The 27271-nt window shown below is 43.2% G+C and overlaps 1 protein-coding gene across 1 annotated transcript in view; it reads left to right on the top strand.

Moving 5' to 3' along the window:
* The first annotated feature begins 14897 nt into the window (after positions 1–14897).
* Positions 14898–27271, top strand: part of CUBN (cubilin) — a 303548-nt gene continuing 291174 nt past the window's right edge. The window contains exons 1-6 of the mRNA XM_004716015.2: positions 14898–15063; positions 15572–15701; positions 16912–17007; positions 17521–17559; positions 20672–20773; positions 21573–21676. Of these exons, the coding sequence (XP_004716072.1) occupies positions 14951–15063; positions 15572–15701; positions 16912–17007; positions 17521–17559; positions 20672–20773; positions 21573–21676 (584 nt within the window). The 5' untranslated portion in view covers positions 14898–14950. The remainder of the gene's footprint in view (positions 15064–15571; positions 15702–16911; positions 17008–17520; positions 17560–20671; positions 20774–21572; positions 21677–27271) is intronic.

Genomic DNA, 27271 nt, shown 5'->3' with positions numbered 1-27271 from the left:
TTTGCTACAAAAAATGTTAAAGCTTCAATTGTTCTAAACATCAGTTTTACATCGCTTCTGTCTCCCTGGGAGTTCTAGGAATAGTTTATATGCTCATGATCTTTAAATATTCCACAGCAACAACCCAGAACCCATCATCTTGTGGGTCTTAATTTGTGAGTTTATTCCTTTGAAACTTTATTGTTCAAGAAATATGAGCATGTGCCAAGAAATTTTAGTTGCTCATTCCCAAGTTCTCAGATAGGTTTGTTTTATACTTAACATGTAGTCTGAGTCTTTTATGGGACTCCTTCAGCTACCCGACATGTAATTTCTGAGGCTTCTAAAAGTCTTATTTTTTGCTCTACAAAGATAGCAAATTAGTTTTCCCATAGAACTAACTTCTTTATCGTCCTCAAAAAACGCACTGCCACTGAGCCACTCAGACTCACGGCGACCCTCTAGGCCAGAGCAGAGCTGCTCCTTTGGGTTTCCAGACTCCCTGGGGGAGCAGCCGACTCCTGGCTCACACAGGGTGTCACTGGTGCTGTGAACTGCCCCGCAGAGCCCCTGCTCCACCAGGGCCGCCTGCCGTACAGTCCTAGGATGTTTTCATAGCTCTTTCCCGACAGCATTTGGTTTCATTAATTGTTTATTTCAAGCACTCCCTATTTTATTGTGTTTGCGTCATCATGCCTCCCTATCAGGGGTGACTGAAATTGAAGAGTATGAATAGTGAGCACTTCTATTTAGCCAAGTAGACTCTACAATTAGATGAGATCACAGAGATTGTTTAACAGAGGAGATTTGGAGCTCAGCTCTGTTCCTGAGATCTCTTACTCTCCGAGCATCCAAACCCCGCAAAAAAAAAAAAAGACCTTACTCTTTCCTACACCTTTCACTCTTTTGCAGTTGACTCCCAGCTGATTCCATATCTCATTTTGCCTGAGCCCTGTTTTAAAGCCTTCACAACCGGGTCGTCGGTGCTGGGTCAGCTTGCTCTCACTTCAAGTTCAGTGCATGCAGCAAACAAGCAAGTCACCCTGCTTTCTACAACCACTTCCACTTAGCACTTTGGCATTTCTCTTTGAGGTGCTGCTCTTATCCCAGCCAGTCACCCAAGTTCAAACCCTCACCCAAGGGCGCTGTAAGTCAGGGTTCCGTTACCAGTTTCTGTTGATAGTGCGACCCTCGCTGAGTTATAACTTGCTTTTAGGAAGACAGATTTTAAAAGTATCACTTGGACATTTGAAACCTTACATAAAATAAAAGCAGATCTGTGTGCGTGGTAAAACACCATGGAGACTTCAGCCTTCTGAATTTACTCTCGCATAAATGGCAATTTTACTGGGAACTGCTATTTTGTTCACTGGACTAATTTGTTAAACACAGTTAAGTTTCACATATTGAAAAATGACTGAATGGAATGTGAAACTGAGTGTGGCCAAAAGCATTGACTTTGCTCTATGAGAGCAAATTATAAGAATGAATATATAATAAGCTATATAGTAGCTATGATTTAAATTTATTGTAAATGAAAAATAATCTCCAAAATATTTATGCTTTAGAGACTATAAATTTCCAAAATGGTAGAGGTTTGTGTTTTTTTGTTTGTTTGTTTTTAAATTTTTTCCCTCACTGCTGGGTTGCTAACTGGAAGGTCAGCAGTTCAAACTCTTTCAGCTACCCTGAAAGAGGAAAACGAGGCTATCTGTGCCAGTAAAGATTTTCAGTCTCGGAAACCTTCTCTAGGGTTGAATGAGTCAGAGTCGACTCAATGTAGGTTTGAGGGGTTTTTTGTTTGTTGGTTGGTTGGTTGGTTTGCTGTGTTCTCCATATCTAAATCAGGACCAGGCAAAGATGCAGCACTCCATAAATTGTTGTTGAGTGGATGGGTAAATACGGCGACTGCACTTGGCTGATACAGAAGCTGCGCGGAGACTGCCGCTCCTGGAGTCTGAGCAGTGTTCTGAGGCCATTCTCTTGATAATTACATGTTTAATACTCACGTTCTTCCATAGTCAGAAGAACACCTGCATTTGGCAAGTCTGGTGCACATGATTTTAACAATGGTTCTTGGCCGGGATAGAAACCTTTGGCTTTGGGAGAAATTGTGTAGATAGAAGTAGAGCAAATACTCTGGCTTTTGATCTGCCCGGGAGGCATAGATGCCTGTGCTCTTACCCTTGTTAAGTATAACCACAAACCCAGGAAAAAATATAAGAGGCAGTTACTTGTAGGAGATCCCTACATGGTGGGAAGAGGTTCGGGCTCCCAAGACTGGAGGAACCAGGTAGCTGAGAACATATTAGTAGCCCCTACACAAGACAAGCACATGACCCAGGCCCGGCATTTCCACACCGCCACCCAAGGAACAAAAGGAGGCTAAGGAAGGTTCATTCCCACCCTAAATGGAACTAAAGTCCTGCAGATACCACTAGCTAGCACCCTTTGGGAGCCCTGTGTGACAAGTGTCCAGGGAAATGCTTCGTTTCCTTCTCAAGCCTACGACTGCTCTCACCTGATATGAGACACTAGGCATCCAGGGGTGCCAGCAAGGGGACCCCACCATCAGCCTCTCTCTTCTAGGGACTGAGATGTCCCTTTCCCACCCAGGGACCCTGGGCAGTTGGAAGCACTAGCCGTGAGGACCCTTCCACAACAATGTGACAGAAACCTTTCTTCTCAGCTAGAACTAGCAGGGATCAGGCTCAGCCCCATTGGCCCCAGGTAAACAAAGGAGACCAAAATAACACTTGGAAGCCTCTGGAAATTAAACAGATATTGAAACCACAGCCACAAAAGCCGGCCGGAATCTGTGTGCCAAACAAGCTCACAGTGGCTGCCGGCTGATATTAAGATAGGACCAGGACACACCCTACTGCAATAGACAGAATGTCCGGGAAACAGTCTAAGACCAACCATCATACCGAGGGCCAGGCAATCCACATACGAAATGAATACATCGGAATTGTCTGACAAGGATTTTCATGCAGTTTCATAAAAAACACTTCTTCAAGGAATTGCAAATTATCTTGAACTAAAAGTTAAAAAGCTCCACAAAGAAGGGAAAATTGTGTGTGTGTGTAAGGAACTAGTATGGCATGTGAATTATATCTTGATTTTTTTTTTTAAAGAAAAAGAAATGACAAGGATATAAAATATCCCAAATAAAAATCCACTAGCTGGACTAATTAGTGGAATTGATGACCTAGAATCCATGAATTAGAGGGTAAGTCAATAAAATTTTGCCATCTGAGCACTGCCACTGATTAGATTCAGGCTCAACAACTCTAGAGCGCAGACTAGAACAGCTCCCACAGAGCTCCCAGGGCTCCCCGTCTTTCCAAAACCAGGCTGCTGTATCATTCCCCGAAGAGCAGCTGATAGGTTTGAACCACTCACCTTTGGGGTAACAGCCCAGCACGTTAACTGCTGTACTAGCGGTGCTCCGTCATCTGAGCAGGAGGGAAAACGGACTCAAGAGCAATGAACAGAGCCTCAAGGACCTGGTGGAAAATAATGAAGGCCCCAACATTGACAGAACTGGCATTCCAGAAGTTGAGGAGGAAAAAGAACAGAACTGAAAGAATATTCCAAGAAACAATGACTGAATACTTGCCAAATGTGACACAAGACAAGTGTGCAGAGTCAGGAAGCCGAGTAATCTTAAACTGGATAAACTAAAAAAAAAATCATGCTGAGTTACATCATAGCTTTAGGTTCAGTAAAATGTATATCAATTGTATAAACATTCACACGCAAGAATAAGATACAACATTGTTACAAAAGTCACAAGAATACATTTTCTAATATTAAAATGTGAAGCTATCATTTCTCAACGTATCATCCTTCTAAGTCTATGCACTTCTAAGTGTGAAGCGGTTGTCTGCATCTCTGATCCCCGACCCCCACGCCCGCAAATTCTGCAAGATTTATACCACACCAACACTACAGTTTTGGCATCCTCAGGGGACTCCAATAGAGTTCCTGGTCAATGTTCTAAGGATTTAGGGGAACCAAAAAACGTAAAGAGGCAAAAACGGGGCTTTAAAGTAAATGGGCTGAAGATTCCCCATGAATTTTCCATTGTTCAGTCCTTGGGACCCAAAACAGAATGAGAGTTGCATTGCTGTGATGGGGGAAAAGTCCTTGGGAGCACATTACTGGCCTTTCCTCACCAGAGCAGATTTCCGTGTTCTTAAAGTTTTTCCTTAATAAGATCCTGCAGACATCCCTGTGATCATTCCAGAAAACGTATTTTCTGAGCTGACTTCTCAGCCTTGACTATTACTACCAATTGGTTGATGGGTAAAAAACAAATGATATATCTCCACAATGGAATATTATTTAGCCATAAAATGAATGAAGTATTGATACATGCTACAACATGATAATAAGCCTCCTGTGCTAAGGGGAAGAAGCCAGAAGACACGGAGAAGGCCACACGTTGAATGATTTCATTTATATCAAATGGCCAGAATAGGCAAACCCATGGGTCAATTACTGGTTACCAGGTGGAAGGGGGAAATTGAGAAGCATAGGACTTATTTTGGGTGTAATTAAAAATTTCTGACATCAGATCATGATGATGGTTGTAAAACTGAATATACTAAAGTCATTCACTTGCACACATCAAAAGGATGGAATATATGGTATAGGAGTTGTTTATGCACAGTCCACGAATACTACAAATGGTTAATGCTCTGGGCTGCTAACTGGAATGATGGAAGTTCAAGTCCATCTAGAAGTGCCTGGGAAGAGAAGCCTGGAGATCCACTTCTGAAACCAACTGTTGAAAACCCTGTGGGGCACAGTGCTATTCTGACACACATGGGTAGCCAAGTGTTGGCATGAACTGGACACCAATTGTAATCCTAAGACTTGCTTTATAATTCTTTTAAATTATGATTAGGGAACCAGGTAGTAACATACAATTAGGATTGTGGGACATGAAAAAGGGAGGGAGATACATTGTTTATTATCTAAATTTATTCATCTGAAAATAGATTAGACTAAATGATGTACTGTCAATGTCTACTATTTTACCTCTCATTTCTAATAACTGTTGCACGTGGCTAATGCAGAAGTCACAAAATTCATGTTCAAAGGGTTTTATTAAGGACGTTAACAAATTGTAATGCTAGTGATAAATGCTCAGGGTTGCGTGTTCAGGACACTTTACGACAGACATTCTGACTAGTCACCTAACAATTGCCCAAAGGGCATACCACTCTGCTATAAGCCTCAGCCCAAAGGCGTTCAGGTCAAGTTCTGTGGATCAGCTAATCCAACTCTGGAAACATGTGCCCAGAGACACCCCACTCCAGGAAGCCTAATCCCAAAGGCACTGAGCTCTACTTCGGTGGGTCAGCAAACCAGCTTCCCCAATTAAATGCCCAGAGGCACCCCACTCTGCAAGCCAGCCTCCAGCACACAAGCACTCATCTGGTTCCCTGGTTGCGAAGTCTGTCCCTCTCTTCCAAGCATTGGCTCTCGGTTCTACTGCTGCTCCTCTCATGCAGCAGAGTCCTGTGGATCCAGGAAATTCGTTTCGTAGAATTCTTGGGTCGAGAGGATAGACTCCACTCACAATCCTCCTCCTGCTTCTCAGAGGGTCACGTTATACACAGCACGATGGCACGCCAGGGAATTCGATTCACAATTACTTACAGGTGAAACATCAGTGCCTTCCCCCACTTTCTTACTAGACCCAAACCCGGAAAAGTCATTTGGTTAGAGACTGGCTAGACTTATACCCTAAAATCTGAAAAACAAAACTATAAACCATTAAGATGCTACCTTATCTGCATTCTGATGACACCTGGGAAGTCTTGCTTTTTTCTTCAAGGCCAGGGATTGTGTTTACTTCTCAAAGATGCTGACAAATACTGGGCACTGAATACATGATTAGGAAGTCCTGGTGGCGCAGTGACTAAGCACTTGGCTGCTAACCCAAAGGTCAGTGGTTTGAACACACAGCTGTCCCATGAAGATTTACAACCTTGGAAAGCCTATGGGACAGCTCTATTCTCTCCTATAAGGTCACTCTGTCAAAAATATAGCAATGGTTCTTTTTGGTTTAATAAACAAAACAAAAAACCTGACTTGAACATAAGTTTTCTGTGAATTATAATATTGCGGATCACTATTTTATTCCATGGTTTGACTAATCCGCTAGCAAATGCCAAATTCATTGTTTGAATAATCTATCAGTCAACTCATACAAGAGAAGCACATTAAATGCTATAGGAAAAGTATTGAACATCAGACTTGTGCTCAACTCTCAAGGGATTGTTTATATCTCTTCTAAACATAGACTAGGAATTGTTGACAAAGCTTGATTTAGCAGCACGTCTGCAGTAAACTTAGTCCAGGCCACTCTAAAGAAAACATACAGAGACTTGGGTTTTTATAGAGCTCAGAATAATGGTGCAGAAAAGGTCTGAGAGGTGAGGTCATCTCCTTCTTGCCCTTGATGACTACGTCTTAAATCTTCCCACGGATCGATGTGACACTTCAATTAATGAATCCCCGGGGAATGATGGCCCTTTGTAAGAAGTCAGCCTTGTTAAAACACCCCCTCCCGTCATCTATCACATCACTGAAGCAAAACCTCCTGTATTTCCCCTCCGAGAGAGACAGCCACCTCTGTGTGCTGCTTCTGATTGCATCACTCGGGTTAAAATACAAGAGATGAAATTCCAAGGAATGCCAAGTCGCCCAAACATGTCCCTTTCCCCTTCCTCAAGGATGACCCCACCCCCTCCCTTTGCTTTCTACCTGTCGCCAAGCAAATATTTGTGACAAGATTCATTGTTCTCCCTCCTTAAAAATGATTTGCATTCACCTATTCCCCCGAGCACATTTCTGCAGCCACTGGAATAGAAGTTCTGGTGCAGCCGATCATTTTCCTTGCATTACAGAATGAACAGTGCCTCAGTCTTCCCCTCCATTGCTTTGTTCAGGGACACTTAGTCGTCGGCTCGACAAGCTATTGTGTCCTCTGGGTTGTCGTGAGAAGGGATATCAGAAGGGTACCGAACAAAAGCTCCACTTCACTACCCTTTGTGAGAAGTCAGTCCAATTAGTCCAGGGAAAGGACTGACGTTCTGCTTCCAGGACTGGTTGAAAATGGAGAAAACGGTGCTGTTTGTTCCCTGGTTTGGGAACTCGTAATCCCAGTACTTTGGGTGTTATTTGCTATGGGCCATATCCTAAAGCTGATCCCTGAAGACAGATGGCTCAAGGCATATGATTTCCGAAACACGTGCCATTCGCTTGAGTATATGTGTACAAGTGTTATGTACACATGCCCTTAGCACGAACAGACTCCTTATCGCATGTCTTTTACTCTATTGCACTCCCCCTGTGGAGGTGGATTTTCTTGTTACATAGTCACTCTGTTTAAATGAGATTATCAGACTCTTTCAAAAATAGCTGAAAGAAGTAGGAAAATCTCAAACTTTCTGAGGAAAACCTCTGTGAAACCTGAATTATTCATATGGTAATGATTAACTCATAATTCTTTATTCTACTCAACAATGATGATAATCATTTTAACAATGAACGTAGCTTATGTTCTTTGAGTCAAGACCACATTACAGTCAAAAAGATGAGCTCATCGCCGTCGACCTGCTCATTTCCTAGCTGGTAATACATTTCCCGTGAAAAAAGCACATGAGTAGTTTTAAAGTTACATCAATTTTCATAGTTATTTTATGTAATATCTCATGGAAAATGAATAGACAAATGGAACTCTATAGTATTGTTTGGGTGGAGGGAGAATCACAAAACTCGGGATGCTTAAGTACCTTTTAAGCAATGCTGTGTCTCTGAAGATTAGCATGAGTTAAGTGCCACAGAGGTTGAGATAATTCTGTTCATGAATGCTTGCATTAATGACCAAAAGCAGATTAATTTTAGTGTTCTCTTTTAAACTGATATGGAAGTGGAAAGGGGCTAAAGAAAGGGCCAAAGCCAGATTGAAGCTATAAAATGTAATGGGAATTAGAATGAGTGTTATGAGAATCTTGCCAATTCTTCCTCCAGCAGACTGGACCATTTTAATCCTCCCTCCTCATTGCCACGACTCCCACACTGATCCAGTTCTCTAGATAAGTGTGGTTGGCTTTCCAGAAACGGGCATCAAATATTTCACCCAAGATATTAGAGTGCCTCCCTTTTAAATTAAAAGGCCCACACTAAAATGAAGATCTTTTATTTATGCCCTTGCACCTACCCAACCACTTTTATCCAAAATGACTCCACTGGCTGCTTAGCAAGCTAGCAGTGTACTTTGCCTGCATTGGTCTGAAGACCCTTTTTTAGTTTGGCTTAGGCTGTTTTCCTAACATTGGGATATATTCTGTCTCATGTTGTCACACCCATCTTTATAGTGCCAGTTTAATACAGCTCTCTAGATTTGCTTGTGTGACTTTATTGCAAACTAGAAAAGGCCACAATTTTCACTCTTTTTGAATTTTCCTTATTGTCGACCATTTTATGTGCCTCATAATGGCTTATTAAATTATACCACAGTAGAATTTTGGGGGGAAACTCATAAGAATGAAAACTGAAGCTTGCTACATAAAAATTCTGGAGAGGGACATCATACTCGGTAAAGTGGAGGGACAGTAAGAAAGAGGAAGGACCTCAGTGAGGTTGATTGACACCACGGTGACTGTAACAATTGTCTCCGGCATAGGAAAGAGGGTGGGGATGGCACAGGATCTTGACGGGTCTCCTTAGGTTGTGCATCGGGTCACCATGGCCCGGAACCAACTCATGGCACCTAACAGAACACAGAAAGATCGCAACGATAGGGATTATACTAATGTAGTATTGTTGTGGAGGAAAAGATGGAACTGTTTTCCTCCATAACTGTGGATTGAATTTGTCAAGGATTTTCTCTTGCTTGGTCCACAATTAATGCTCATGGAAGCAGCAGTCAGGAGATCGGGTGATGCATCGTATTAGGTCAATCTGATGCACAAGACCCCTTTGAAGTGTTGAAAATCGAGGATGTCATTTTGAGGGCTAAAGTGCCCCTGACCCAAACCGTGGTATTTTCGAATGCTTCCTAAGTATGTGAAAGTTGGACATCGGGTAAGAAAGACCGAAGAAGAATGATCCATTTGAATGGGGTGCTGGTAAGAATATTCAAGGTACCACAGACTGCCAAAGAACAAACTTATCTGCTGGGTAAGTAGGATAGCCAGTATGCTCCTTAGAGGCAAGGATGGCGAAGCTTTGTGTTATGTACTTTGGGCATGTTGTCAGGAGAGACCAGTCCCTGGAAAAGGACATCTTGCTTGGTAAAGAAGTGGGGTAGTGAAAAGAAAAAAAAAGAGCTTTGATAAGATGGATTGACACAGTGACTGTTTCAATGGGCTCAAACCAAGAACAATTGTGAGTACGGGGCAGGACTGGACATTGTGTCCTTCCGTTGTACACAGGGTCCCTGTGAGCTGGAACAGACTGGCTGACACTAACAACAAGAGTAATAGGGGATCATCGCTGTCTACAGAGTCCTAAGTGCAGAAAGGTATTCCTTGAGGTTAGCCGCCTTTATCCTATCAGTATGCACATAATTTGCAGAATGCATTGTGGATAAAGAGGAGATAGGAGGTTTCCTAGTAACTGAAAGATAGAATCTTAGGTCTATAGACTATATACCTTGGGGGAAGATTACTCATCTCATAAAGGTGAAGGTCCTGGATTTTGTAGCTATTTTACTTTGTCTTTTTAAAGAAATTTTGGTCAAGGCAAGTAGACAGAATGAGTGATAATGCTGTGGAAACAGCTATTGATTTTTACATTGGTTCCACAGGGTCATGATATGCCGGCAGTCTGACTTGTCTATTGATCTGAGCTGGCGTGGAGTAGGTGCACTGGATGTAAATTTCCATAACTTATCTCAGCAGGGGTCAGTTAGACCTTGAAAGAATATTGCTCTCATCCCCCACCCGACCCTTTCTTCTTCCTCGTAACACAAAGGACTATTAGAAACTCGTGTCTAGACTGGAAGCTAGGCATTGTCTTTAATTCTGTTTAATAATATATTCTTGAAACAGAAAACTCTGATTGAGATCATGCTGAAAACCTTTTTTACTGTATTAGAAAGATTAGATGACTTTAGTGATCTTTAGGAAAATATAATCCTTGAAATAATTAGGTCCGGGGCTCAAAGATTTAGAGTTCTTCAAGAATTGTAGAAGAACCTAGCCTAGCCTATCTGATCCTACTCTAAAGCTGCCAAATATCTTGGATTATCAAACCTTTCCCCCTCTGAGTGGCTAAGCTTTTAAACACATCTATGTCATTGTGATAGATTTTTTAAAATTTATGTAAAAGCCAGTAGACATCTTTTATTAGGCTTTGATTTACTATTAACATCATGACTTCATACGTCATCCTTCTTATAAATGGGAACAATTACAAATATGTAGCCCACTGCCATCAAATCTACTCCAATTCACAGCAATCCTACAGGGCACAGTGGGATTCTCCCTAGAGTTTCTGAAGTTGTGAATCTTTATGAGAGCAGAATGCCTCATCTTTCTCTTGAGGAATGACCGGTGGTTTTGAGGTATTGACTTTCCTATTAGCTGCCCAACTCATAAATCACTTATTTCCCATAAAATTCACCTCTTTGAAGTTCACAGTTAGATGAGTTTTTCACATTTAGACAAGTCCTTCAGATACCACCACAATCAACACATAGACCTTTCCATTATTCTTAATAATTCACTCGGGTCTCCTTGCCGTCAGCCCTCTCCCACTTTCCCTACCTCAGAAAACCTCCGAGCTATTCTTTTATCACTGTGAGTTTTATATAGAACCGTAACTGTATGGCATCTCTTACAATTCAGTCTTATGTGTCTGACTTGATTTATGTTTTTGAAAGATACTCTTAAGCCAATGAAATGACATGCCAAAGGTTTGGGGGTTATTCTTGTGTCCAGAATAATTGAAGAACCCTTAGGTTGAAAAATTAAAATAAAGATATCTCAATTCAAAAAAGATTCAAACAAGTTTGCCAAAGAAGGTATGGAAAGGAAAATGTACATAAAAATAAGCCCAGCATCATTAGTCATTAAGGTAATGTAATTTAAACCACAATTAAATACACACATTCGAATGGCTAATAATAAAAAGACTGAAAATGCTAAAGGAACGTATATATGAACTGGGTGAAACTCTACTACCGACATAACTGGGGGATAGTTTTCTGGAGTGTCCTTCTATGGGGCCTAATAAAGTTAAGCAGATATTGAGCAAAACATTGCAACAATACCAATCCGCCACGGTATTTAGCAATTTAAATGAAAATGTATGCTGATTTAAAAACCTATTGACAAATGCAGCAGCTTTGTCTCTGATAGTTCCAAACTGGAAATAATGTTTATCAAACTGTGGAATAGCCAAGCAGCCGATAATGATTCAGCACTAAAAAGGGGTGCACCCTAAAAATGGGTGAGTCACAGAAACTCTATTGAATGAAAGACCATGGTTTAAAATAAAAAGAAATGATGGCATGGGGGAAATTTTAAAGAAGTCAAATAGCACAAAAGGTCATCTGTTGTGTAATGCCATTGATTAGATAGATCCAAGAGACAGCAAGGAGGTTGGTGGTTGATGGGGATGGAGGTAGGCAGGGGCAAGGACGAATGGGAGTAAATGAGAGGTTTTTATCTGGGGAGATGAGAATTTTGTGCCTAGATAAGGGTGACTGTCTGATACTGCGAATGTACTAAATGACACTGTGTGTGTGTGTGTGTGTGTGTGTGTATGTGTGTAAGAAAGGGGTTCATATACAAGAGCAATTGAACATGGAGAAAACATCCCAGCCCAGTCCAGATCAAGTCCATAAGTCTGATGTTAGCCCACAGGCCCGATACCAATCTGTGAAGTCCTCTTCAGACTCACGCAACACATGCAATGAAGCCAAATGCAGGACAATCACAAGCCAGTGGGTAGAAAGTCTTTGGGTCCAGTGGTGCTGTACACATCTCAGTGCCGGCAGGGGTCTCTCTGTGCTAAATGACACTTTGGCATAGTTAATCTGTTTTATTAATTTCACTTTTTAAAAAGATGAAACCACGGATATTTGAGCATCACGTGAAGGCACTATTCCATGTTACACGATTGTCTTGGTCCTTAGGGAGCAGAGGTTACTACCTGATGATGGACCAGTGCAATACCACTTCCCTAGAGATTCTCATGGACTGGGCTTTTAGAACGCCGTCTTTCCAAGCCCGTTTTGCTTTTCTTAATGCAGTCTATGTGTTCATGCAACGTTTGAGGGCATTCACAACTAACTTTGGAATCTAGATATTGACGATTTCCTCAACATTCGCCCTTAAGGGACTTCTCTAGTCCCAACACAGACGGAATCAAGGAGGAGCCTCCACGGCCCATGACCTCCCCCTGTACCCTCCAGCTGGGACGTGGTGTAACCCAGTGGGGAATATGGTAGTAGACTCCAAGTTCAGTCCTGAGTACTTCATGGATGGTGGTAGGTAAAGATTCCTGGAGCCAAGGTCAACAAGGGCTTCCCAGATCTGTGGGAGTGGCTGCCTTAACATCTTCCTCATCTCAGCCTAAATACGGCTTCTTAGATGTTCCCTGACTGCCACTGCAAGGGCGCCACTCCTCTCCAGTCCCTCTATACCCCATCACCTCTTAATGTTCCCACAGCAACATAGGTCCTTATTAGATCACACTGTTCATTCAGTTTTTAAATTGTATTTATTTAATTTTTTCGTTCATTCAGTTTTAAACATTTTTTCCCCTGCCTGTTTCCTTGCTCCAGAATTTGAGCTCCTTGTGAGCAGGTACCGTGGCGGCATTGCAATCTGTAGCGGAACGTCTCGCATAGAGTATATGGTCTAAAGACGAAGATAGGTCACGAAGTCTTGCTCCTCAGCTTCCACTTCACACTCACTGGGATTCCTTCCAAGCAAACAGGTTTAAAGGTGTCTCAGCAATCAGCAGCCGGCTGCGGACAAGTTCCCTCAATAAGACACTTCTCTTAGCCTCACAAAGATGCTTTACAAAAATAAGATTCACTTGTGCAATGAGAAGAGATGATTTTGAGGCCAGGGCTAACATAAGACATAACAAAAGTCAGGGGGAGGGAACACTCAAACTGAATGTGATTACACAGCTCATTTTAATGGTGATTTAGTCAAGAGGGGAAAAAAGATAATGTTCTGAAATTGATTGTGGTAATGCTTGTATAATTCTTCTTCACATGATTGAACGATTGAATTGTATGATGTGGATTATGTGCTCATAAAACGGGTGAAATGTGGCATATGTAACCATTAAAAAAATAAATTTCAGGTTTATCTCTCCCCAAATCAGCAAAGTTATGCAACAAATTTACAGGATTGCTGCCCCGAGCAAAACAACATGTTTAAATGGATCCAGCATTTTCAGGAAGGTCTGAAGACCTCCGAGGGGTGTTCATTCTAAGCAGAGGTCAGAGTTGAAGGTTATTGTGTCTTTCGGGGACAGCAAAGACCTAATCTTGACTTTTTTTTATTTTCCTCAGTGGAAACGAGGCTCAAGCAGACTTTTTGTGCTGCTGTTTAAAAAAAAAAGCACAACTACACTGGGGAGACTAAAGTCAGGAAAGCTGTACACGAAAGATTTTTCCATCACAATCATGCATTTGCTTATTATTTAGAATAGATGTATTAGTTCAATGTAACCAGACAAAATTAAATTTGAGGGAACTAGATAAGAGATGGAGATAGTAAAGGTATAGAAAGGAACATTAAGTAAAGATTCATTTCTAAGAAGTAACTTTCTCATTCATACTAAACATTAAATTATACAATCCATATAAACGCAACCAACCTGTGGTCATGAATCAATTCCAACTCATAGCTCTACCCAGAGTAGGCTGCCCCTCTAGGTTTGGGAGACTTTAAATCTTTACAGGAGTTTAGCCTCACCTTTCTGTCTCAGAGTGACTAGTGGATTCAAACCGCTCACCTTGCCTCTCGCAGCTCAATCTGTAGCCCACTGTGCCGCCAGGGCTCCTTACAATTCATATGAATTACTCAAAACAATGACTACCAAGAGCTCAAAACTCTGTCAGTGACTAACAATAACCTAACCTCATTGTGGCGATAGCATAAGACAGGCCAATCTTTTCCCTGTTTGTACTATTCCATTAAATAACTTTTCTTTAAAAAATAATTCCTTTTTTTTTTTCCCCTCTCAATTCAACCACGTGCAGCTTGTCCCAGCACCACCCCTACCTCTGCCCCTGCCACGTTTTTCTAGTTAATGCAGAGATCTTAACTCTGAAACCTTCCTGCTGTTTTCCAGCATTTAATCGTAGAAGTTTTAGGACCATTCTCTTGGAAAAGTGTCTCATTCTTTCCCTTATTCCACAGGGGAGTTGCAGAGACACTTTAAGGTTGTTACAGCTTGTCTTTCTGAATGTTGGAAACCGACGAGTCTAGATTCAAATATTTCCTTTCATTTTAAGTCTTTTTTGTTTTGTTTTTAATGCAACCGTTTTACCTTCCCAGCATCCCAATCTTGGTTTCCATTGACTCTATCTGCTACCTTCCTTCAAGGTGAAAGAAATCAAACCGCGGCGGAATTCCTTAGGCTGTTTATAGCCTAAGCAAGTGTTGTATTAGGAAAACCTGAGTGGCGAGTGAACCCTCATGAGCTCTCAAAGGTCAAACAGATAATGATTAAATCCTGCACCTCTGAAGGAAGATTGTGACCTTGCGCGAGTTGAACATCTAAGCTCATTTACATCCCTTGGGGAGGGGAGGTGGGAGGAGGTAGTCTTCTGGAACAAATAAGAAAGAGGTGCAAAGTGACTGGATGTGCCCGAGGTCAAAGTACATCTGCCTGGCGTGCCGGTCTCCAGTCTCCGACACTCGTCTCTTGGAGTCACCTGAGTCGCCCTGGCAGCCCTGGTGGGCCGGTGAGGAGCATGTCTTCGGCCCGCCTGTGGAGTTTGGCTGTTCTGTTGACGATCACGGAATTCGGCGGTGAAGCTGGAGGACCGGAGCAGCAGAGACTAGGAAGAAGCACCGACGTGCAACAGTAAGTAGATGTCGGGCCATGGCTGCGATGGACAGAAAAACAATAGATTGCGGTCCTGTCAACTGACTGCAGAGGGTTCCCAAGGCTGTAATCTTCTGGGCAGCAGACTGCCCCAGCGTTCCTCCTTGGCATGGCTGGTAGTTTCTGCCATGGGGCGGCTTGTGGGTGTGGGGTGGCCATCTTCCTGTTCGCAGTGCAGGGCTCTCTCTAGCTTTCACAGCTGGTGAGGCCGCGGTGTCATTTTTCATGGGGAAAACAAAAGCATTGAAGAGTCAACAGGGAGAAACATTGGAGCGATGTAGGAAGACACCTTCTTAGACATTTTTCATTTATCATTTTGCAAATAAGTCAAACACGCCTTTAGGAGGCACCATCTGCAGAAACCTCGCAGAGAAGGCAGTAGCAGAAAGGGGAGAATTCGGCTGAGTGAACCGTAAAGAGAAATGAGCAACTTCGTTCTTTAGACTTTCTGTGCTAATGATGGATTTGTTCTATTTGAATTCTACAGGCCCCGAATTGCTACAGAGAGAGGAAACTTGGTGTTTCTTACTGGTTCTGCCCTGAACATCGAATTTAGAACAGGATCCTTGGGGAAAATTAAGTTAAATGATGAGGATCTCAGCGAATGTTTACAACAGGTAAGCTACCCTGATGGTGCCGATAGTATATTGAAGTGAATTCACATAGCTCAATGGGGGACGTTGTTGACAGGCTTATGTGAAGCTGTGCCTTAGACCTTAGAATGCGGAGATGGGCCTAGTCTTGGTGAAGGGCAATGAACGCAGGGTTAGGACGGCCAGAGGGATTCGTCCCAGTGGAAAGGGGCTCCTTGGCCAGGGACACGTATTCTGGTCTAGAGAAGGTTCACGAGGTCCCATCAGAAGGCCTGGCAGGGATAGTTTAGATGTGACCTGAGAAGACTTGTTGTGGTGGTCCACTGAGTCGATTCGACTCTTGGTGACCCTCTAGGGCGGCCTGGAATCGCCGCAGGGGGTTGCCTCAGCTGCAGCCTTTATGGGAGCAGATTATCAGGCCTTTTCTCCTGTGGAGCGGCTGGTGGTCTCCAACCGCAGAACTTTCGGCCAACAGATGAGCGCTTAACCATGGTGCCACCAGGGTCCCCTGGCTGACTGTTGTCAGGTGTTCAGTACTTCATACTGACTACGTCATGCTCATACGTACCACCCCGTCGTGCCTGCATCGTCAGTCCTAACGTTAGAAGCTCGCACCATGTAGAGTTTGCTATGAGCTCTGGTGGCAGAGTGGTTAAGTACCGGGATGCTGACGGCAAGGTGAGCAGTTTGAAACTTCCAGCCGGCTCCTCGGGAGAAAGACTAGGTTTTCTACTCCCATAATGTGTGACAGTGTTACCCCCCAGGGGAACACAGTAGGGTCCTCCCTGCCCTGTAGGGTCCGTGTGAGTCGGAACTGACTCAATGGCCATGAGTTTGTATTTTGGTTGATAAATGCTATGCTGACCACTTCCTATGCACTTTCATTTGACGCCATGCGGTAGGCTTGTATCACGGCATTCATAGGGCAGGCGAAGGAACCCTGCAACAGTTAAGCGACCGACCCAGTCACCCAGTCAGTGGAGGAGCCAAGATTTATAACGTAAGTCGTCTGACCTCAAGTCAGGTTTCTCAACAAGTCCCCTAAACTGTTATGACGGCGAAAAGAGTTAGTTCATGTCCAATGATGTCATCACTAGTTTAGCCTGACATTTATGATACATGGCGTGATTTTGGTTTCTATAACAATAGGCGGTGGCATACTGATTTATTATGTCCTTAAACCCCTTTCCTATAAAATATGATTTTCGCTAACATCTCCCTTGTACCAAATTAGATCCAGAGAAACAAAGATGACATCGTGCAGTTAAAAGGGGGTGCCGCTGGTGCGCCTCAAAATATCACTAGTCAAATCCATCAACTTAATTCCAAGGTAAGTCAGACCCACATAACTAGGGGGGCGGCTTCTTCGTTCAGTGCAATTCAACTGTAGCTGTGTTGGAGTTCTGTAGCCGTTTGAGAAATGTCGGTGGCCTGATGATAAGGGACTCTGGCGATATGACATCCGTCTAATGAAGGAGACGTGGTGACAGCCAGAGGGTCGGAAATGCCTTGCCAAGACTCCTTGCCAAGGTATTCCCGGCTCTAGCCCTCTGCGGATGGATGAAGTGAATGTGCCCCCGGCCCTGGCCATGATGCTCTCCGCTCAGCTTTTCAGTTGCTTCTTTCAAAAATTAGTGTTTTTCTTAGTTATGATCTGAAAACGAGTCAGAAGGAAGGGGACCCCGGGAGACAAAGCACGGAGGGGGAGAAATCCTAAACGAGGGAACGGTCAGAAAGTGAGTCCACAGCAGAGAGGGTTCGGAAAATACTGCAGGGTTAGGATGTCCCGTAAAACACGCCTTTGACGTGGCTAATGGATGTTTTGCTTTTCTTCCACTGCTAGCTTGCGGATCTTGAGAGAAAGTTTCAAAGTTTACAGCAGGTAAGTCCTCTGGCTACCAGATAGCTAATAAGTTTCTCTAAGTCTCCCTCTGAATCACAGGTTGAGCTCGTGGTCCTCATTGTAAGGTTGCACAGACAGTTCCTATTAAGGACTTTGCTGGCCTTTTCCTATCATTCAATTCTCATCAGTTTGTACTTCCCTGTCTCAGAGTAATGAAGTGGCCAGCCCGTGACATTTTGACCTTGAGTTTGACAGACCATATGATCCTTCCCTTACAATGTCACCCTTTAACTGTGGTCTCACCATGCCAATTGTGGCAGCCAGCACTAAGTTCCGGAAGGCCACGCATCTTGTTGAGCACTAACTAAACTCAAGAGGTGGGGACAAGTACATTATGAAGTACTTCAGACTCCCTGAAGTCATTTGCTGATAATTAAATTTACACTATTTATTTAATTTATTTGAACAATTTCTCTTTTTTTTTGTAAATCATAGGAAACTTTAATGAACGTTATCGACTGAACTATGCCATGTAACATTTTTTGTACTATTAAGGTTATTTTTTTTTTTAACATTTTATTAGGGGCTCATACAACTGTTATCCCAATCCATACACACATTAATTGTGTAAAGCGCATTTGTACATCGTTTCTCAAAACATTTTCTCTCCATTTAAACCCCCGACATTAGGTCGTCACTTTTCCCCTCCCTCCCCACTATTAAGGTTATTATATATTATTTTCATTACCAAACCATCCCATGACAATGGATCGTGTCCAGAAGAACCTTAAGAAAATACAGTGAGGATTTCTTACAGTATGGTTTTAGCTCAATCGTTACAGCAGGAATTAAGAAACCACAATGTGCTGTTTGTTGTGAAGTTCTATCAGCCAAATCTATGAAGCCTAACAAATTAAAATGGCATTTTGATAGCAAGAATTGAGGTTTACTGGCAAGGATTCTATGCTCGCAATTTCTTAAAGCAAACATTCCCTAATTTTGCCCTGCTTCATAAACGGGTCTTTCTGTTTTAGGCCTAATACTCTTTGTGTTGCCAGCTGGTCTCTTTAAGTCTTCCTGGAATGGAAGACCGTCTGCTCCGAGAAATACACAAAACGTCCCCATAATTAGAACTCTTAGCTGTAAAGTCCAGTGAGACCCGGTTCAGAATTCCTGCTCTAAAGTTCTTCATCTCTTTTGATGATCCTTCACAGTGTTGTCTTCCACTTTGGGCATTTCTTAAGTTTGGCGATGAAGTTCATCTGTTCCTGTTTCTGATGTAGGTCATCGATTGTCCTTTCTGCCCTCACCATTTTAGAGAGTCAGAGAATGAGCAAGGACTCATTCTACCAGGGGTTCACAGTCCCTGCCACTCCTACTGTCTTCCTGCTGACTGTTTTTGTATTCAAAAGAGGCAAAAGGTCTTAAGACGATTGTGGTTAACGTCCTTTAGTGTGCTTTGATGAACAGAACTTCTAAATGATGGGCTAGCACAAAGATAAACCAAGATGGACAGAGACCAAGGATTTCCATGGGACAGCTTCCAGGGACAGGGCTCGGCTCAGGGACAAGGGCAATGCTGTGGCTAAGGGTAGGCATTTGGCTATGAGACATTCATTTCACCTTCGAAGGGCACGTGCCGCCCTGCATCTCGATCTAGTGGTTGATGGATGTTGGGCCAGGCTTAAGGAAAGGGCATGTGACATGGGCTCTGATACCTGGTCCCGGACCAGGGTCTTGGCTAAGATGCACGCCCCACGCTGTGTGTACGTGTGGTGACACCGAGGCCTTGCCTGTGCCTCACTTTGCTTATTTAGATATTTTTGTTAAAAAGTCCTATTTGTTGATATAACTGATCAATGAGAATACTGGGATGAAAAAGAATCCAGAAAGAGACCCCGCAAGCATGATCAGCTGAGTTCTGGCATAGATGGCACTGCCGTGTGTTGTAGAGAGGACGGATTCTTCTAGAAAGGGTGTGGGTGGGGTCGGATGTCCTCTGGCCTGTAACTTCCTCAGTTGGACAGAAAGAACAGGCTGGAGTTCTTTGTGAGCCACTGGACATGAGAACAACATGTCATAGGAAGCATGTTCCAATTTTAACTCTGACATGCAGAATTGGTCTGTGAGATGGTAGAAGAAGTGCCGCATGCCCTGAAGCTATCTTCTGGTCGCAGAGGCATTAAACTGGCAGTGGACCTGTGGCAAGACCTTCCAGGCTGTGCAGACAAAGGCAGGTCTGTTTGAGCCTCTCCTCTCAAAACAGCCCTGTGAGCCCGAGAGTGGGAGTGTATCAATGCCCCCACTTTTCAGACTAAGGGCTTGGAGTGAAAAGAGGTCAGTTATCTTAACCCGCGGGAGACGGCGAGGCAGCAAAAGACAGCCCCATTTTAAATGTTCTTCCTAAAGATCAGCCACAATAGAAACGAGGATGTTCCTTTGAGCAACAGGGAGGTTCTTTAAATACCCCCCACCCTTGACGCTTTTACTGTTGTTTCCCTCGTGTATATTTCTCCGTTGAACAAGGTTTTTCAGAGAGGAGAGTTCATCTCTGGCCCAAACAGTGAGGCACTCATTAAGAACTTGGCTCCTACCCAAAGGTTGCCTGTTCAAACTCACCCAGAATGCCTTTGGACACAGGCCTAGCAATCTGCTTCCCAAAGGTCACAGGCCTTAAACCCTATGAAGCAGCCTTGCTCTGCACACACGGGGTGGCCCTGAGCTGGCGGCAGTCATGGTACAAACCTCCACAGCTCCCGCTGGCACAGTGGGTAGTGTCAGACGTTTGAAACCCCCAGCTAGCTGCTCCACAGGGGAAAGGGGATGCTTTCTTCTACTGTAGATAATCTCAGAAACCCACGGGGGCAATTCTACCATTCTACCTTGTCCTATGGGCTTGGCACTGAGTTTGAGTTTATTCCCTAAAAAGTTGATGATTAAACTAAGGACAACGTCTACTAACAATTCCTTTGGCAACACAGAGTGGATTTAAAGAACATGGGTAATTTGTTTTAAAGAATGGAGAAAGACATCTGATTTCCTGGGATTAGACTGTAAACCTCATAAGCATCTGTACCCAATGACGCTTTGTAGTGGCGCCCACAGAAAGGACAATCGGCTCACAGCCATTTCGGCCCTGCCTTTGTTTCAGGCGGTTGACAAGAACGTTTGCAGCAGCAATCCCTGCCAAAACGGTGGAACCTGCCTCAACCTGCACGGTGCCTTTTTCTGTATCTGCCCATCACAGTGGAAGGTGAGCCAACAGGGTCTTTGGTTAAAGGTGCCGTTGAGTCAGCCCCTGCCACTTCCCTTGGAATCCCTCAGACCTATTGAATCCTCTCTAGCTGAAGCTTCTAGGCTTCTGTGACCGCCCTCATCAAAATGAAGTACCTCTTCTATGCCCAAATTAAAGCCATGGCAAGTCGGTTATATAGCCCCCTGGAATACTGAGCCCTCTGATGGAGGGGTTGCCTTTATTGGATACCTACTATGGAAAGGGAGCCAGGGAGCCCTGGTGGCGTAGTGGTTACACATTGGGCTGTCAAACGCAAGGTTGGCAGTTCAAAACTATCAGATTCTCCTGGGAGAAAGATGAGGCTTTCTACTCCCCTAAAGAGTTACACTCTCAGAAACTGACAGGGGCAGTTCTACCCTGTCCTATAGAGTCTCTATGGGTCGACATTGACCTGCTCAATTGCAGCCAGGTGTTTTTTTTTCATAGTTTTGTCTAATAATGGTGGAAACATTCCCAATATGCATATTTCCCTCTTTTGTTAAGCATTCCTAGGCTCAGCACTGGAAGGAAACCAAGATTAGTTTGTATAAAGATTCTCCTCTGCTAACTAATGTGATCTTAAGAAAATCTCTTTGGTTCTATTAGACCAATCTGAGTTCCAGAGAAAGGACAACTGGAGGTTAATATTAGTGTATGTATTTGACTTTCCTGAAGCCTTACTATTGTCAGTGTTCAAACTCTTACACAGATTCCATGAATATTGCCCCCAGGCGCTCTGACTCCTGGTAAACAATTTTTTTTCCAACTATGAACACAGGGTCCTCTATGTTCGGCTGATGTTAATGAATGTGAGATTTATTCTGGAACACCCATGAGCTGCCAGAATGGAGCCACGTGTATAAATACATTGGGGAGTTACAGGTAAAATTTTCTTCCTTCTTTCTCTCCCTCCATTCTTCCCTCCTTTCTTTTTCTTTTCTTGGAGGAATTTAAATTTTATCGTCTTAAGTATTCAGTTCACCCAATCAAAAATGGTGGATTTAGAAACAAAGGCCCCTTTTTTCCCTCCTTGTGAGTATAGTCATCAATTTGAAATTGCCCTTCACGAGATGAATAAAAATTGCTCCAAGAACATGAGGACACTTGGATGGATGAAACTTTCCCATAGTTAAGAGTATCCAAAGTTACTTTCTCTATGACTACTGAAAATAAGCACCCGGTGGAAATATGTAGTTCTAATTTAACAGATCCCTCATCATTCACGTAAATGAAGAGAAGCTCAGGAGTCCCTCGGCTCAGGGAAGTTTCTAGTGTCCAGGGGGCTGTGCTGTCTGGAATAGAGCAGGGGGGTCCTGGCACAAGATGGCACAAGGATTAGTATGAGTCAGACCCTGTAGGTCTCCGGGGCCCATGAGAAGAGTTAGTACCAGGGAAGGGAGGGGAGTGGGAGTTGAGGAGCTGAGATCAAGGAGTTCAAGAAGGAAGCAAATGTTTTTAAATTGCTGTGCTGGTAGAGATGGTACAATACTGCTTCATTTGGTTGAACAGTGGGATGGTATGGCTGGATTAGCTCCTAAGAAAACGGTTTGAAAAAACAAGAAAAGTTTATCCTAATAACAGTAGGCAGTCAGTGCGGAGTTTTGAGTTGAAAAGAGCCACCCCGCCATAGGAACGGCGGACCACAACTGTTCAGTCTCTGAGGAGTTGCTTGTGGGACAAACAGTTGAGTGCTGGACGGCTAGCCTAAAGGTCACAGATCTGAACCTACCCAGCGACATCTTGGAAACAGGCCTCCCCCCAAAAGGGTACCCAGCCTCGACAAAGCTATGGAGCAATTCCATTCTGCAATAGGGGATCACCAAAAGCCAGAATTGAATCGCTGGCACTTTATTGAACAACAGTATTAGTAAGGATCTCTCCATTCAACGGAAATGTCTTCAGTTAACTCTCATTGAGTTTCTTTAATAATCTGCAAGGCCCCATATAAGCATTGTACAGCTCCAATCTTTCAGTTTGAAGAGGCTTGGTGGTGTAGTGGATCTGTATTGGGCTGCTAACTATAAGGTCAGCAGTTCAAAACCACTAGCTGAAAAACAAACCAAAACAAAAACACTAGCAGTGCTGTGGGAGAAAGACAGTCTCAGAAACCCAATGGGCAGTTCTACCCTGTCCTATTGGGACGTGTGAGTTAGAATTAACTTGGTGACCATGAGTTTAGTTGTTTTAAATAATTGCCTTCTGATTTACTGTCAAGTGACTTGTCCACAGCACTCGCCTACTGGGCTCAAGTCTCAGCGTCCCCATCCAACCGAGGTTAAAGGAGACATCAGAACGCCTCTGGGTTCCTGTCCTACTCTAGGAATGTTGGTCATGAAAACTAAGTTGGATCACAAATTATCTTCCTATTAATCAAGTCTGAAATGTCAAACTTACTAGCTCTAGATATTACTATCCATATTTCCGGCTGGGCTCCTCTTTCTGTGACTATTGAAAGATCAAGAAATCGATTCTCTTATGGCATGGACAAACTCTTTTACCACTCTGAGATCATCTCATAAGATTTAAAAGTGATTATTTGCTCACTATTTTCTGCCCTATCTTCAATTCCCTTATTCTAATACCCATTCTATTATTTCCAGAAAAAGTGAATTCAGCTCATTTTTATCATCTATTTCTTAAGCAACTGACTATAATTCTTTATATTTGAAATGATCCTTTTATTTAGTTTTTCATATTTATTTAATTTAAAAATCATTTTATTGGGGCTGTTACATCTCTTTTTGAAAAATCATTTTGTTGGGGCTCATACAACTCTTATCACAATCCATATATACATCAATTGTGTAAAGCACACTTATACATTTGTTGCCCTCATCATTCTCAAAATTCGCTTTCCGCTTGGGTTCCTGGAATCAGCTCCTCATTTTCCTTTTTCCCTTCCCACTCTCCCCTCCTGCCCCCGCTCTCCCCTCCCTCATGAACCCTTAATAATTTATAAATTATTATTTTATCTTCCACTGCCCGGTGTCTCCCTTCACCCACCCTTCTGTTGCTCATCCTCCAGGAAGGAGGTTATATGTAGATCCTTGTGATCGATTCCCCCTTTCTACCTCCCCCACCTTCCCTCCCGGTATTGCTGCTCTCACCACTGGTCCTGAGGGGTTCATCTGTCCTAGATTCCCTGTGTTTCCAGTACTTTTATTATCTTGATCTGATTTTTTAAAAGTTTTTGTGCATATCCTAGGTTATTCTTTGATATCATTCAATTTATGGTAGCTATGTCCATAAGTTTAAACTGTCTACAAAACCAGAATTAGTCAGCTGAGCCTCAAATGTAGTATTATGTTATCACAGAGCCTGTAGCCACCCTTGTTTGTTTGTGTTTTAAACATTCAGGCTTGGGCTAAGTCCAGAATGGCTCCCTAATCTTTCATTCCCTTGAAAGCATTATCTCCTGATTACTGTTTATGGGCATTTATCAACAAGGATTACTACTTGCAGATAGATACCAGTGGGGAAATGTTCTGATTCCTAGCACTTAGACTTTCTGGACTTCTAGGTTTCTAAGGAGCCCTGGTGAGACAATGGGTTACATTAACAGTTTGGTTAGCAGTTCAAACCCAGTAACTGCTCTTTGGGAGCAATGGGATGGTCCACTCTATCCTATAAGGGTCAATATGAGTCAGAATGGACTCACAGGCAGTGAGTGTGGTTTTTCATTTTTCAGGTCTCTAGGAATATCTTAAGGATCCTTGGTAGCCTAGTAGGTGATCATTGGGATAGTAACTTCAAAGTCAGCAGTTGGAACCCATCAACTGCTATGCAGAAGAAAGACGGGGCTTTTTCTCCCGTAAAGGTTTAGCTTGTTGGAAACCCAAAGGAGCGGTTCTACTCTGTCCTCTGGGTCTTTGTGAATCAGAATGGGCTCAATGGCAGTGAGCTTGGGTTTTGGAGGAGGAATATCGTAGAGATAAGATCTTGCTTCTGTTTTTCTTCATCATCGTACTCTGAGCTTCTTGAACCTTGGACACAAATGCCCTTGAAGGGGCCTTAGAAGCCAACAGCCTGACCAAGAGGCCCAGGTAGGGTAAGACCCATCACCCAAGGCCCAGACTTGTTATTTTTGTTCTCTTTTTAGCAGCACGCTATTTCCTCACCTACAAAATGGAAAACAGCCCAAACAACCCAAACACCCCCATAACTCTCCACAGTTACTTGCTGCATATGAGTGGTTATACATTGGGCTGTTAACTACAAGGTCAGCTGTTCAAAACCAACAACTGCTCCCAAGGAAAAAGATGGGATTTTCTATTCTTAGAAATTCACAGACGCAAGATATGACAAAATACCAATTTATAAACTATCAAGGGCTCATGAGGGAGGGGGGAGCAGGGAGGGAGGGGAAAAATGAGGACCTGATGTCGGGGGTTTAAGTGGAGAGAAAATGTTTTGAAAATGATGGCACAAATGTGCTTTACACAATTGATGTGTGTATGGATTGCGATAACAGTTGTATGAGCCCCTAATAAAATGTTTAAAAAAAACAAACAAAAAAAAAGAAATTCACAGACAGTTCTACCCTGTCCTATAGGGTCTCCATGAATAGGAACCCATTCGATGGCAAAGAGGGGCTAGAGTTGTTGTTTTCTTTATCCTGATAATGAATCATTCTTTTTGTATTCAGTGATTGAAACTTTTTTAGATCAGAATTTTAAATCGCTGAAGTTAGGGTGATGTGAACATACATGTGTGTGTACACACACACACACACACACACACACACACACACACAGCCTTCCAAAAGTTCCTTGAAGAAATAGAATGAAAAGATAACAAGAGAACAACAATAAAAATTTTTTAGGCGTGGACAACAGTTGCTGTCAAGTTGAGTCTGACTCATGGTGACCCACGTGTGTGTCGGACTAGAGCTCTGCACCATGGGCTTCCCAGTGGTTGTGACCTGTTGAAAGGAGACCACCAGGACTTCCAACTGAGGAGGTTCTAACAGCCACCCCTTTCCGTTCATAGAGGAGCACTTAACCAATTGTCCTATCCAGGAACTCCTAAGGAAGGGAGAGGAAAAACAACTTTTTCTTGGCTGGAGAGGTCCCCATAGCAGACTCAGCCTTGTGAGAGCAATGCTAAATTCTCTCTTGTATTGTTGCTGTATATGTGCCCACAAGTTGAGCTAACCTCTCAGGGACCCTGTAGGACAGATCGAGCTGTGCCAAGACTGTAATTTTTGCAGAAGCAGGCTGCCACACTGTCTTCCATGGAGGGAGGAAGAGACTGCCGACTGTTTGGTTACTAGTCCAGTGCTTACCCTGGGGGCCACCAGAACTCCCTTTTCAGGTACTCTCCAATTTTAAAAAGCCCTCTGGGGCCTGTGCTGATTCTAGAAATAATTTTGGTTTTCTACTCTGTGCCTTCCGAGCACTTTCAAAAATAGAGCATTTGAATCAGGTTTTCTCATCTTGAAATGGGAATAATTTATGGATCCGAACGCATCCCAGTTGAACATGTATGCCTCAGAGCCTAATGGAAGAAAATATCACTATGTGCTTACCCATAAGATTAAATTAATACTATGGATTGTGATGGGAGCTGTAAGAGCCCCCAATAAAATAATTTTTCGAAAGATTAATATATTGTGGGATATGTGTACTATGAAATAGTGAACATTTAGATCCTTTCTTGAGTTTTATCAGTAACGTGAAGTTAAGCCCTGTTAATCATGTTATTCAGTAACTTCCGTGAAGCTAGAAATGCTTTTGTGAACTTCAGCCAACCGTTACTAAGAGAAAACTCGGGCCGGTCACTGAATACGCTGGACCCTCAGATGTGGGCATGGTGAGCAGTGTTTGGATTTCAGGCCTTCTTTAACTCCCTAATGAGTCCTGAGCTACAAAGGGTTAAGCATGGAGCTGCTAATGGCAAGGTTGTGGCTCTACACCAGTTGCTCCACAGGAGAGAGATGAGGCTACTTGTTTCCATAGAGATTTATAGTCCCAGAAACACTAAGAAGCAGTTCTATTTGGCCCCCAAATGTCTGGTTTGATGTAGGTGGACTAGAGGGGTCTGGGAGAAAACTCAGTCTTTCTGCTCCAGGACAGATTTACCACTTCACACACCCACAGGGACAGTTCTACGCTGACTACGGTGTCTCTACAAGTCAGAATTGACTCAGTGGCAGGGTACTTGCTTTCAGTCCATTTCCTTGGGGGAGACAAAGGAGAATGTGGATTTTATAAGATGAATCATTCACAATTATGGAATCTTTGAAGATGTACGTGCTAATTATTTGGAAGCTCCCCTAAGCAAATTTCTGGTGAACAGTAGTTTTGGGAACAATGAGAGAGCGAGGGAAATCATGATCTGCTCCACTGGCTCATCTCGTGGCTCTCGAGCTGTGCTGCTCCCCTGCTCTGACAGTAACAGGAGGAGCGGCTTGCCTCATTGCCATGCTCTTAGCGCCTCTGTGTTCTGGTGACTTGATTTTATTGTTTCCCAGCTTAC

Source organism: Echinops telfairi, unplaced genomic scaffold (assembly GCF_000313985.2).
Source record: "Echinops telfairi isolate 266 unplaced genomic scaffold, ASM31398v2 ScPeMD7_7473;HRSCAF=8511, whole genome shotgun sequence".
In the NCBI taxonomy this organism is placed as follows: domain Eukaryota; kingdom Metazoa; phylum Chordata; class Mammalia; order Afrosoricida; family Tenrecidae; genus Echinops; species Echinops telfairi.
The sequence above is the reverse complement of the archived record's forward strand: the minus strand, read 5'-3'. Positions and strand labels throughout refer to the sequence as shown.